The 12,208-nt window shown below is 32.6% G+C and overlaps 1 protein-coding gene across 1 annotated transcript; it reads left to right on the forward strand.

Moving 5' to 3' along the window:
- The first annotated feature begins 1,705 nt into the window (after positions 1-1,705).
- LOC111455894 (ribosome-inactivating protein luffaculin 1-like) lies at positions 1,706-2,765 on the forward strand. The gene has a single exon (XM_023097538.1). The coding sequence runs from the start codon at positions 1,713-1,715 to the stop codon at positions 2,568-2,570; it is 858 nt and encodes a 285-aa protein (XP_022953306.1). The 5' UTR covers positions 1,706-1,712; the 3' UTR covers positions 2,571-2,765.
- Positions 2,766-12,208: the final 9,443 nt, after the last annotated feature.

Consider the following 12,208-nt stretch of genomic DNA (forward strand, 5'->3'; position numbering starts at 1 on the left):
TATGGTAATTTTGTCTCAGTCTAGTTTTTGTATTACGTTCTCTTTATATGTTTACGCTCAGACTTGTATATCTATGTTTACGATGTTTTGGTTAGTGTTTTGCAAGTAGCTATAGTTAAAGGGAGATTTTTTTTTTTTTGTTTGTTTGTTTGTTAATGTTAAGTACGTATGCACACATGTGATTCTATTCTATGGTTTATATGATTGTGATGTATCATAAAGCATGTTTTAACTTTGGTTACAGGTATTCGTATAGTGGTGGACCTTGTATTGCTTGATTATGTACGGAGAATCAACGCATGATTTTAGACCCTTATAGATGGTCCATAATTTTTGAAAACTACTCATCAACAATATGAGGTGGGTGGTGAGTATCTCCATGTGCCAGTCAGAATCGAGCTAGACAATTTTGATACAGGGTAGGTCATGAACAAATGACCATATTTTAAAAGTAAAATCAGCCCCGTGATTTTGGTCTCAATGACCATTTGGAAAGATATAAATAGAGAGTTTTTGGGATCAAAATAGCAAGAAAAATGAACCTTGAAAGTGTATATACCAAAATGATCCAAGCTAAGAAAGTGTATAGCTCAATGATATTATTTCAAACTTAAATTTAAGTATTCCAGAGAATTAGTTCAAAATTAAAGAGTTAGTGTATAGCCAAAATATCAAAGTACTGGGAAAGCTATATCATTGTTGTGTTATGTTCTTGGAGTTGTTGGAGGTAGCAAAACAAATTTGCCATCCGTGACTCCAATTTGTCTTCAAATGGTAATATTCTTTTTCTTTTTCTTTTTCTACGAACAGTACTAAATAATTAACATGGTTAACTCTCGATTATCATCCACTCAAAATTTGTAAATATGCAAGAATAAATGAAGCTAATGGAAGTAGTTTGAATAATGAAGCTTGATTCTTCTTTAATGTAGTCTTAATTAACAATTCACTCCAACCGATATGGGATCTAACAATTCATCTCCCTCCGGTGCGTAGCATTCTCGCTCGCACTTGTTTTCTTTTCTAATCGATGTGGGACCCACCAATCCACTCATTCGGAGTCTAGCGTTCTTGCTGGCACACCGCCTCGTGTCCACCCCCTTTGGGGGCTTTAGCCTCGATGTGGGACCTCCCAATCCACTCTTTTCAAGGCCTAGCGTCCTTGTTGACACCTCGCCTCATGTCCACCCCTGTTAGCAACTTAGCCTCCTCGCTAGTACATCACCCGGTGTCTGGCTATGATATCATTTGTAACAGCCCAAACCCACCGCTAATGGGAAACTAGCTGCATGTAACAAACTAAGCCCACCGTTAGTAGAATTGTTCGTTTTGGCCTATTACGAATCGTCGCCAACCTCACGATTTTAGAACATGTTTGCTAGGGAGAGGTTTTCATATCCTTATAAGAAATATTTTGTTCCCCTCTCCAATCGATGTGGGATCTCACAATTCACTTCCCTTGAGAGTCGCGTCCTTGTTGACCGCCTGCTGTCTCTGGCTTTGATACCAATTGTAACCGCTCAAACTCACTACTAGTAGATATTATTCTCTTAGATCTGTTATGTATCATCATCAGCCTCACGATTTTAAAACGGGTTTGCTAATTACACGTTTCCACATCCTTATAAGGAATGTTTCGTTCCTCTCTCCAACCGACGTGGGATCTCACGCTGCATTCCAAACTCTCTATAAATAAAATACCGAATATTGAGATGTCCATCCAAAACAATCGAATCGAAAGGATGAATAGCGTGTCGGTGTTTTGTTTGGTAATTCTGGCCATCTTCCATGGAAGTTCAAGTTGTGTTGCGGGTGACGTGAGCTTCAACCTGTTGGGTTCGAATTCCAAATCCTATAGCAACTTCATCGAAGCCCTGAGGAGTGCTCTTCCATCCAAGGACAAAGTATACAATATATCACTATTGCTTGGCTCGGCAACAGGCGCAAGTCGCTACACACAAGTGAAACTCTCCAATTATGACGGGAAAGCCATCACGGTGGCAATAGATGTAACAAACGTTTACATCATGGGGTATCTGGTGAACTCAACTTCCTACTTCTTCAACGAATCTGATGCCCAATTGGCTTCCAAATATGTATTCAAAGACAGCACCCGTATTACACTTCCATACTCCGGCAATTATGAAAAGCTTCAAAATGCGGCAGGCAAAAAAAGGGAAAAAATTCCCCTTGGATTCCCAGCTTTGGACAATGCAATTACCACCTTGTTTCATTACGACTCCACGGCTGCTGCTGCGGCATTTATCGTGGTGATTCAGTGCACGGCTGAGGCTTCAAGATACAGATACATCGAGGCCCAAATGATTAAGAGAATTTCCAAAGACGATGTCCCAAGTCTGGCGATTATCAGTTTAGAAAACAGCTGGTCTGCTCTCTCCAAACAAATTCAATTGGCTCAAACAAATAAAGGAGTTTTTAAAGCTCCGGTTTTGATTACAGACGATCAAGGCCAACGAGTTGAAATAACCAATGTCAGTTCCAAGGTTGTAGCCAAAAACATCCAGTTGCTACTAAACTCAAAAAATATTGCAGATTTGAGCTACAATTAGAAGAAGGCAGCGTTGAACATTATGATAATTAAGGTTAGGACTCCACCTTCAAGAGTGTCTTGTTGTTTGTATTTTCTGAGTTTAATCCTGTTGTGGAAATAAAAGCATGTTCATGTCCTTTAACTGCGTGAATGCTACGTGTTTGTGTTTTATTTCTTTCTATAATAAAGTATTTTGGAGTCTTTAAATCTTAAACATCAACGAAAGAAGAACTAAATTCTCCTCGATGTTGTAAGAGTTTACAATAATGTGCTATCTTCACCTAGCATGTTGACCTTAACAACTTTTTTTAACTTTATATTTCATAATACTCGGGCTCAAATGGGAGATCACTCAACTTATATTTCATAAAATCAAATTCCTGTCTTCCAAATATGATAATATCTGGCGATTGCATTTTAGTCCAAACATAACATGATTTGAAAATTCTAGCTTCTAACTTTCTTCGAACTATGTGACAATCTATTTCAATGTGCTCATACATTCATGAAAAATTAGATTGGCTGCTGTATGCAATATTGTTTGATTCTCACAATACAACAATGCTGGTTTGGACAGAGGAACTTTCAAGTTTTGAAGAAGGTTTGTCAACCAAATTAATTTTAAACAAGTATTTGTCATAGCTCGATACTCGACTTCTGCTGATGATCTAGACACATTGGTTTGCTCTTTAGACTTACAAGAAATTATTGAATTTTTCATGAAAATGTTGTACCGAGAAATAGATTATCTGGTACTTCGACAACCACCCCAAAAACACAATATGCTATTAAGCTTAAGTTGTTTTCAAATGGTAATAGGAATTCTTGAACAAGAGTACCTTTGATGAATCTAAGAACTCGAATAGCTGCCTCCCAAATGTGGTTTTCTTGGTTCATGCATAAATTGACTAAGCATACGAACTGAACACACTATGTCACGCCTAGTAACAATTAAACATATTAATCTGTCAATTAACTATTTGTATTTGTTTGGATCATTCAACTTCTCTCCTCCTATTAAAGAAAGATTCAGATTTTGAAATTTTTTTTGGACATGTTCCTATAAGACTTGTGTCTCGAAGAATGTCTGAATCATATTTCCTTTCAAACATAAAAATTCCTTTTCTAGATCGAGAGAATCCAATGCTGAAGAAATATTTCAAATTCCTTACATCTTTCATAAAAAATTTCTCGAGTAAACGAGTCTTGAGATATTAAATTTGTTTGAGATCATTGCCTTCCAACAAAAATATCATCGATATAGATAGATAATAATTGAAAGTTGGATTTTAAAAAATATCTCATGGGGGCTTTTCCCATTTCTATGTGCATTTCATTTTCTTTTCTCATTCCTCTTTCTTCACACATTTTACTTTCCCAGTTCTCTTTACATTCTTTTTTATTAGGTAGGGCAACCGTAGAAATTTCATTCAAATTGTTTCCTTTGTTCTCATTCAGATTGATTTAATCTTATGTTTATTGGTTTTAAATTTTTTTTTTTTCTAAACTTTTGTGAATTCAAGTGGTAGGTCAATTCAAATATGATTCTTTTCCATTGAATCGTGAAATTGATGAAGTAAAATTTTCATTCGAGGGTCATTTCCTTCTTCTTTGTTGAATTGTTTTTGTTTAGAAGAAATGGGAGATTTTGTGCTTTCAATTTAGTAAAATTTTGAGTCTAAGGGGTTGAAGAAAAATGGGCAGAAGATCGTGCGCCAACCACCGAAGTCAGTCAACATAGTGAGACAAGAAAAGTTGGGTGCCTAGTTTATACAAGGTAGCTCTATATCCTATTTATTTAAATCCAAGAGTTAACTACTTAAATCCAAAAGTCAATTATATGTGTTTATGTTATGTATGAATCAAGTGGAGAATGTAAAACTTGATTAAAGGTAATTGAATGAGGTAAATAAGACTAGTGTATCTCCAAAAGTAATAAAATAAGGGCTAAGTTCTGGTCAAATTCGTAATTTAACCACTTTGGTCCCTTTGTAGACCTTTGATAAGATATAGGTAACTACTTCAGATTTTCATTTAACATTTTGTTCTTTCTAAATTTCTTTAGCAATTTAGTGTTATAGATATCCTATTTCATTATGAATCACGTTCAGCGGCAGTAACTTATCTATTTTATTCTTCACCCTAGAGTATGGGTGGACCTCTCAACTTGTCTTACATTAAGAAAATTATATAACAACACTAAAATTTTCCCTTACAAAAATTCTTGGTTACGATCTTTGTGGGAAGGTAGATTGAAATAATATAGCAAAATTGAGGATCCCCATGGCTGACCTTTAGTGACATTAATACATGTTATACATGTTATCCACTTTTGTGTAGGAAGACTACTTTGAAAAATTTGGTCGAAACACAAATGGTTAAATGAAGAGATGTTGTCGAGGTTCTAAATACTTTAGTTTTTCATGACACTCCACCTGGTATGTAATGGTGATTTGGCCTATTTTAGAAGATCTTTGATTAAAACTGTTAGCTAGCTCTATAGTGAGTACCTTACTTGTGCCTTTAATTAATTAATTAATTGATGTTTTGATGAGTATTTTGTCCAAAGTGTAAGGTTGGGAATAACGATTTCAATGTCTTTTTTAGTTCACTCAAACTAGAGATAAATTTTTACCTCTCAATCGGACTCCCATTCATTAGATAGAGAAGATCGCCAAGATTTCGTGATCCGCTACCGAACTTATTCCTTCCAATTCAACGGGCATTCTCAACATTATGCCTTAGAGAAGATCGCCAAGATTTCGTGATCCGCTGCCGAACTTATTCCTTCCAATTCAACGGGCATTCTCAACATTATGCCTTGAAGAGGACTCGAACCTCCATGCTCTTTAGCACGAGATTTTGAGTCTCGCGTGTCTACCATTTCACCACCAAGGCATCTTGAAAGTGAATCATATTCCATGAATATGATATCTATCTAGTGTGATGTATGGAATATATGACAACGGTGGAGTGTTAGAGTATTTCTATTGCTCGGTCATGTCATATAGGTCTGAGTCGGACATCCAATTGCTTCGATTTGAATTATCCGGAGGATACCTTACTATTATATCAAAAAGAGCGGCAAAATTGACATCATAGACCCATCGAAGTATGACATTTATTTTGGTAGAGTAATAAAAGGTAGAGTTTTTAATTATATTTATAAACAAATTTCTATTAATTTTAAATTAAATTAAAAGAGAAGTATTTAAATTATAAAATTGTTTCAATTACATTTATAAAAGTTTTCCTTGGAAAGAAATTATAATGATTTCATTTATATTTTATATTTACGAAGGAAAAGAAAATAATTATAATGATTTCATTTATATTTTATATTTACGAAGGAAAATTATTTGAATTATAAAATTATTTCAATTACATTTATAAGAATTTCAATTAGATTTATAAAACTTTTTCATTTGCTTGTAAATGGTTGCTCTTGTGAACATTTTTTATTATATTATTACATTTAAATATTATATATATATAATAAAAATGAATTTAAAAGAGTTTTTAATATTTATTTAAAATAATATATATATATATATATATATATATATATATATATATATATATAAATGAAACATGTGGTCTATAATTTTTTACGATAAATTTAAAAATAAATAAATATTATGTGGTCCATGTTTCAGTTCACGTTCTAGTGGTCCGTATCAATTTCTATTTTTACAACTTCAACATTATTTAAACTCATCAACTCTTCATATTTTGTATAACACAACACAACACACAGAACATAGAACACAATATACAATACACAATACACAACTTCTATAGTTTACTCGATAACTTTAAAAAAAAAAAAGTCATAGTTGCTCTCTCCAAAGAGCAACCCAATTTTAATTTTATTTCTTGTTTATCTTATTCTTGAGAGAGATGTCTATTGTATATTACTCCAAAGAGTTGTAGTGTGTTTCTATAAGATTTCAAACAACTGTACCAGTTTGATCCTGAGCCGTGGAAAGGATTGAGTTTGCTCTTGAACTCGTAAAAGGAGCGGTGTAACGGTTGGGCTTTGATCCGAGGAAAGAGTTAGAAAGATTTATTCAAATTTTCAAGAGGAAGTTGGGGAGTGGAGTAGGTCAAGTTTGACTGAACTGCTGTAAAACTAGTGTGTTATATTCTCTAACCCTTTTTCTATTTAAATGAGGTTGAGTTTTATTATTGCATGGAATTAAGTTATTGTTATTAGAAAAAATTTGGTTGAGTTTTATTATTGCATGGAATTAAGTTATTGTTATTAGAAAAAATTAATCATTATATTGTTCAAATCCTATTCACCCCTCTAGGGTTGCCATATCGATCCAACTATTAGTATCAGAGCAGGTTGCTCTTATTGATTTTTTTTTATATAAACTTTATTTTTAGAGCTTATGGCAAATCTACGTTAAAAACGTTTTTGTAAATGACCATCAACTTCATCAACTTCTAGACCTCCTTATTTTGATGGAACAAATTATATGTAGTTAAAAACGTTTTTGTGAATGACCATCAACTTCATCAACTTCTAGACCTCCTTATTTTGATGGAACAAATTATATGTATTGGATAGCTAGAATGAAAATTTATTTGCAATCAATTGATTATGAATTATGGTTGAATGTCAGTAAAGTTTCTTAAATTTCAATAAAAATTGTTAATAATATCTGAACATGATATAAAAAAAATGTTCTTTTAATATAGTACTATAAATTATTTTTATTGTGCCCTCTCTAATGATGAATTTAATAGAGTATCTATGTTTTGTTTCCAAATTTTGAGAGGGAACAAATCAAATTAAAGAAATAAAAATTAGCAAGTTAGCACATACTAAAATGTATGCAAATGAATTCTAAGGGATGAAAAAGCAAATTTTTGCTTTATGGCTTAGGGTAACAAAGAGGATGAAGAAGACAAGGTAATTTTTGATGAAGTCATGACTAAGGGGCATCTTCATCATGACTTAGGGTAGCAAAGAGGATGAAGAAGATAAGGTAATTCTTGAATCTCATTCTTATGATGAATTATTTAAAGTTTTTGAAGCGATGCAACTTGATTTAAAAAAATTTGGTTCGAAGTATGTTATGCTTCAAAAATCGTCTTCTTCATCCTCTTTGCTATCTTGAGCCATGACTTCATCCTCTTTGTCATTATGAGCCATAATGTATGTTACTTTTTCATCACTTAGAGATTCATTTACATACATTTTATTATGAGCTAACATGCTGTGTTTCTTTAACTTTTCTTGTGAGTTACTTCCCTAGTTTTCCAAATAAAGATAATTTATAGCACTAGCAAAGAACATTTTTTTTTATATCATGTTCATCCAATTCATTAGAGCAAAGAACATTTTTTTTTTATATCATGTTCATCAAATTTATTTTCTGATTTAAGCTCCTCAATGTTATTAACAATTTTTATTGGAATGCAAGGAACTTTACTCACATTCAACTATAATTCATAATCAATTGATTGCAAATAAATTTTCATTCTAGATTGTCAATACATATAATTTGAGATTGCCAATAGGTATAATTTGTTTCATCAAAATAAGGAGGTCTAGAAGTTGATGGTTCTTCACAAAAACCGTTTTTAACACGTAGATTTGCCATAAGCTCTAAAAATACAGTTTATATAAAAAAAATCAATAAGAGCAACTTGCTTTGATACCAATTGTTGGATCGTTATGGCAATCCTAGAGGGGTGAATAGGGTTTCAACACATGAAACAACTATCTTTTCAAAAGTGTAGATATAAATTTGTTCTAGTTGTCCCAAACAAAAGTATCTGATGTCTTTGGTGCATTATGAAGATGAAATTCCGCTCTTCTCCTTACAATTTTTAGTTGATTTCATATAATTTGATTGTTTCATAATTCTCTGTGTTTCATAATTCTCTGTGGTTCATGGTACAACGTTTGTTCTTTTACTTTTCCTTTTAAATGCATCTTAGAACGAAGTAGATTATTTTGGTCCGTGGATTGTTGATCTGGTTTATGAACTCTTTGTTCTCGTCAAGGGTGGTGTAATGGTAATGTGAATATATTTTAGATTTATATCGTTACTAATAATGTACATTTGATGTAGGTGTGTGACTAAAGATAAGGCCATGACCTACACATATTGGTACAAATGCTATACTTTTTTATATTTTTATTAAAAAAAAAACAAGTATTTATATATAAAATTAAGATGGCTGGTTATATATAGAAAATTAAAGATGATAGAAGACTTGCACTATAAAGACGTGATAGCGGCCCCCAAGGCGTTCACATCATTACAAATAGTGGATAATAATTTATTTGTATCATTTCAATAACTTCTATAATAATTTATCTTGTATCATTTCAATAACTTTTTTTTGTTTTAGGAAATGTTTGAATACTATTATTGTAATAAAATTTCAATTATGAATGGAAGTCAAACATTTAATGTGTTACTCTATTCCAGGTGTGTTTATTTAGTTGAAAATGAGTATTTAAATTACATTTTATTAAAATATAATTACTAAAAGATATTTAAATAATAAAATAAATTTATACAATGAAAAATAAATGCTTATCAATAATTATAAAGGAATAAATAATAAGCATAAGATTAAAGCTATAAATACTATATTGTAGTATTAAAAAAAATTATTACAAGCGATGGCATAATATTTTAGTTATATTATATATATTATAGCTTTAATAAAATGCTATAAAATATTTTTATAGCAAAGTATATAAGCTATAGTTTCATATTTTATTATAGCTTCTATTATAGATTTGAAAAAACGCTATAAAAAGTCTATGATAGCATTTCTCGTAAGCTATGGTATCCATTATTTCTTATTATAGTGAGCCTGCATTTTGTATAATGGTAGAATATGGAGAACCAATTGCGAGAAGCCTGTCTTAACCCATAAAGAGACTTATGTAGCCGACATACTGTATTCTCTCCCTGTCGGCGAAGACCGGTGGTAGACATGTAGACTTCCTCATCTAGATTACCACGGAGAAAGGCATTTTAAAAATTCAACTGATGAGTGAACCATTTTCGAGTAGCAACAATAGTGAGTAAGCAACAAAGTGTAGTAAGTTTCGTTGTAGAAGAAAATGTCTCTTTATATATAATCAATACCTTCAACCTGAGTGTATCCTTTTACTACCAACCGAGCTTTATAACGTTCAACAGAACCATCAGAGTTATATTTAATCTTGTACACCCTACTACAGCCAATAGCTTTATGGCCAGGTGGTATATGAACGCGAAACCAAGTATGATTACATTCCAAAGTTGCAATTTTAGCATTCATAGTCTGCTGTCATAATGAGTCACCAACTACCTCATCATAGGTTCTAGGTTATGTCTAGGTTGTAATAAGAGCTAGAAAAGCACGTTGAGTAGGAGAAAAATGGGAGAATGAAAGGTAATAATGAAGAGGATATCTAGTGTGGGTGCTGAGACTTGAGCTAGAGGTTAAATGATTGGCTGCATAAGATATCTCATAATCATTATGCCAAGCTGGAGGCTGTTTGGTACGAGTAGAACGTCGGAATGGAACTAATGTATCAGGTGGGATAGTATTAGAATTAGTGGGTGAATCTAGAGAAGGAACGTTAGGTGAAGGAGATGACAAAATAGAAGGAAAATGAATGTTTAAGTAAGATGGATCATAGAGTGGTAAGATGGGAGTTGGAGGAGCTAATATCAAAGTTTGTGAAGCGAATGAAAAAAGAAAATCATCTTAACAAAATTTAACATCAAGGCTAATAAAGAATTTGTGAGATTGTATGTCATACAACACGTAGCCTTTGTGACCAATAGGATATCCAACGAAAATACAAAGAATTGTCCAAGATTCAAATTTTTGTTTAGAATGCACTACAGCTTCATAACGTTTATAGCAAAAAAACTTTAAGATGATGAAATGTAGGTTGTTGTTTGTAAAGAGGTTCAAAGGTGTCTTGTTAAATAACAATGGTGATGGTGTTCTATTTATAAGATAAACTAGTGTTCTATATATAAGATAAATAGCAGGAAATGAACTCTCACCAAAAATTAAATGGAACCGGTGACTAAAAGAGAAGAGACCTAGCTACAATTAGAATATGACGATGCTTACGTTCTACGATTCCATTTTGTTGTGGAGTATAGACACAAGTGCCCTAAAATTCAATGCCCCAAGAAGTAAAAAATGGTTGCAAAGATAGAAACTCAGCCTCATTGTCTAATCGTACTATCTTGATAGTAACTTGAAATTGGGTTTGAACAAATTTAACAAAGTTTATGTACTTCTGATTTATGTTGCATAAGAAAAACTCAAGTACATCGAGTAAAATAATCAATAATAATGAGGAAAAAATGCAAACTAGAATGGGTAGGAATTTTATTAGGTCTCCAAACATCGCAATGTAACAAATCAAAGGCAGAATGTGTTGTTATTGAGCTTCTTGGAAAAGACAACTGAGTTTGTTTTACTAATTGGCAAATACTACAGTTATGAGAAAAAATAACATTATTAAGATGCAATTGATCAGCTAGAAATTTAAAACGAGAAAATGAAGGATGATCTAGGTGTAGATGCCACAAATCAGATGACTGAGATACTTGATGAGCAGAATATTTGATTAGAGATGAAATGTGATATATACCTCCGAATTGTATACCCGAGCCAATCATCTTCCCCATAGCCAAGCCAACACAAGAATCAAGATAGAAGGTGACACAACATTTCAAATCATTGATAAGTTTGCTGATGGATATCAGATTTAAATTGAATGAAGGCACACATAGAACCTTGTTAATTAAGGTCATGATTAAAGGAAACATTGACAGTATGTGACACATGTGTTGTCCCTCCATTAGTTAAATTTATTGTAGACATGATTGCAGCATTTGGTTCAATCATACCAGAAGGTGTGGATATTATATGATATGTACTTTCACTATCGAGAATCCATGAATTAGAACTAGTAGAGTTAATGGATACTGCAAATATTGGAAACAAATCTGTAACATTGATGTAACTGTCAGAATTATCACAAGAACGATGATTGAGTGCAATTAAGACTTGTGCTATATGTTGTAATTGATCCTAAGAAAAATTTAGAATGGAATTAAGTGACTATTCTTCTGTATTCAGGTGAGAAGCATTGGTCATATTTACAGATGATCGATATCCAGGATTGATGCATTAATTGACTTGTACTGTCTTTTTAGAATTATTTTTCAGTCGACATCGATCTCCTATATATCCTCTTTTATCAATATATTTACAGTAAAATTTAAGGGTTCGACACTGATCAATTGTATGACCAGTTCTATTGCAATGTTCACATGATTTGCCATAATGCTTTGAGCTTCGTGAAATATGCTGACAGTGTCATGGTTCCTTGTGACATCATTTTTATCGACTTTTGTACTTGAAAGACTACTGCAGCATTCTTTTGTGAGAATTGATCGTGAAGATCGACCCACGCTTGATGAGCTGTCTTAGAGTGAATAATATCTTCAGCAATATCTGCTTCAACTGAATGAGCTAACCAAGATAATATCATACTGTTACGCTAATTCTAGAGTTCAAATTCTTTTGAATTTGCATCTTGAGATGGTTCTTCAATTGTCCCATCAATAAAGTCAATTTTCTTTTTGGCAATAAAAGCCTGCAGGT

This window comes from Cucurbita moschata, unplaced genomic scaffold, assembly GCF_002738365.1.
Source record: "Cucurbita moschata cultivar Rifu unplaced genomic scaffold, Cmos_1.0 Cmo_Scf00018, whole genome shotgun sequence".
NCBI classification, from domain to species: domain Eukaryota; kingdom Viridiplantae; phylum Streptophyta; class Magnoliopsida; order Cucurbitales; family Cucurbitaceae; genus Cucurbita; species Cucurbita moschata.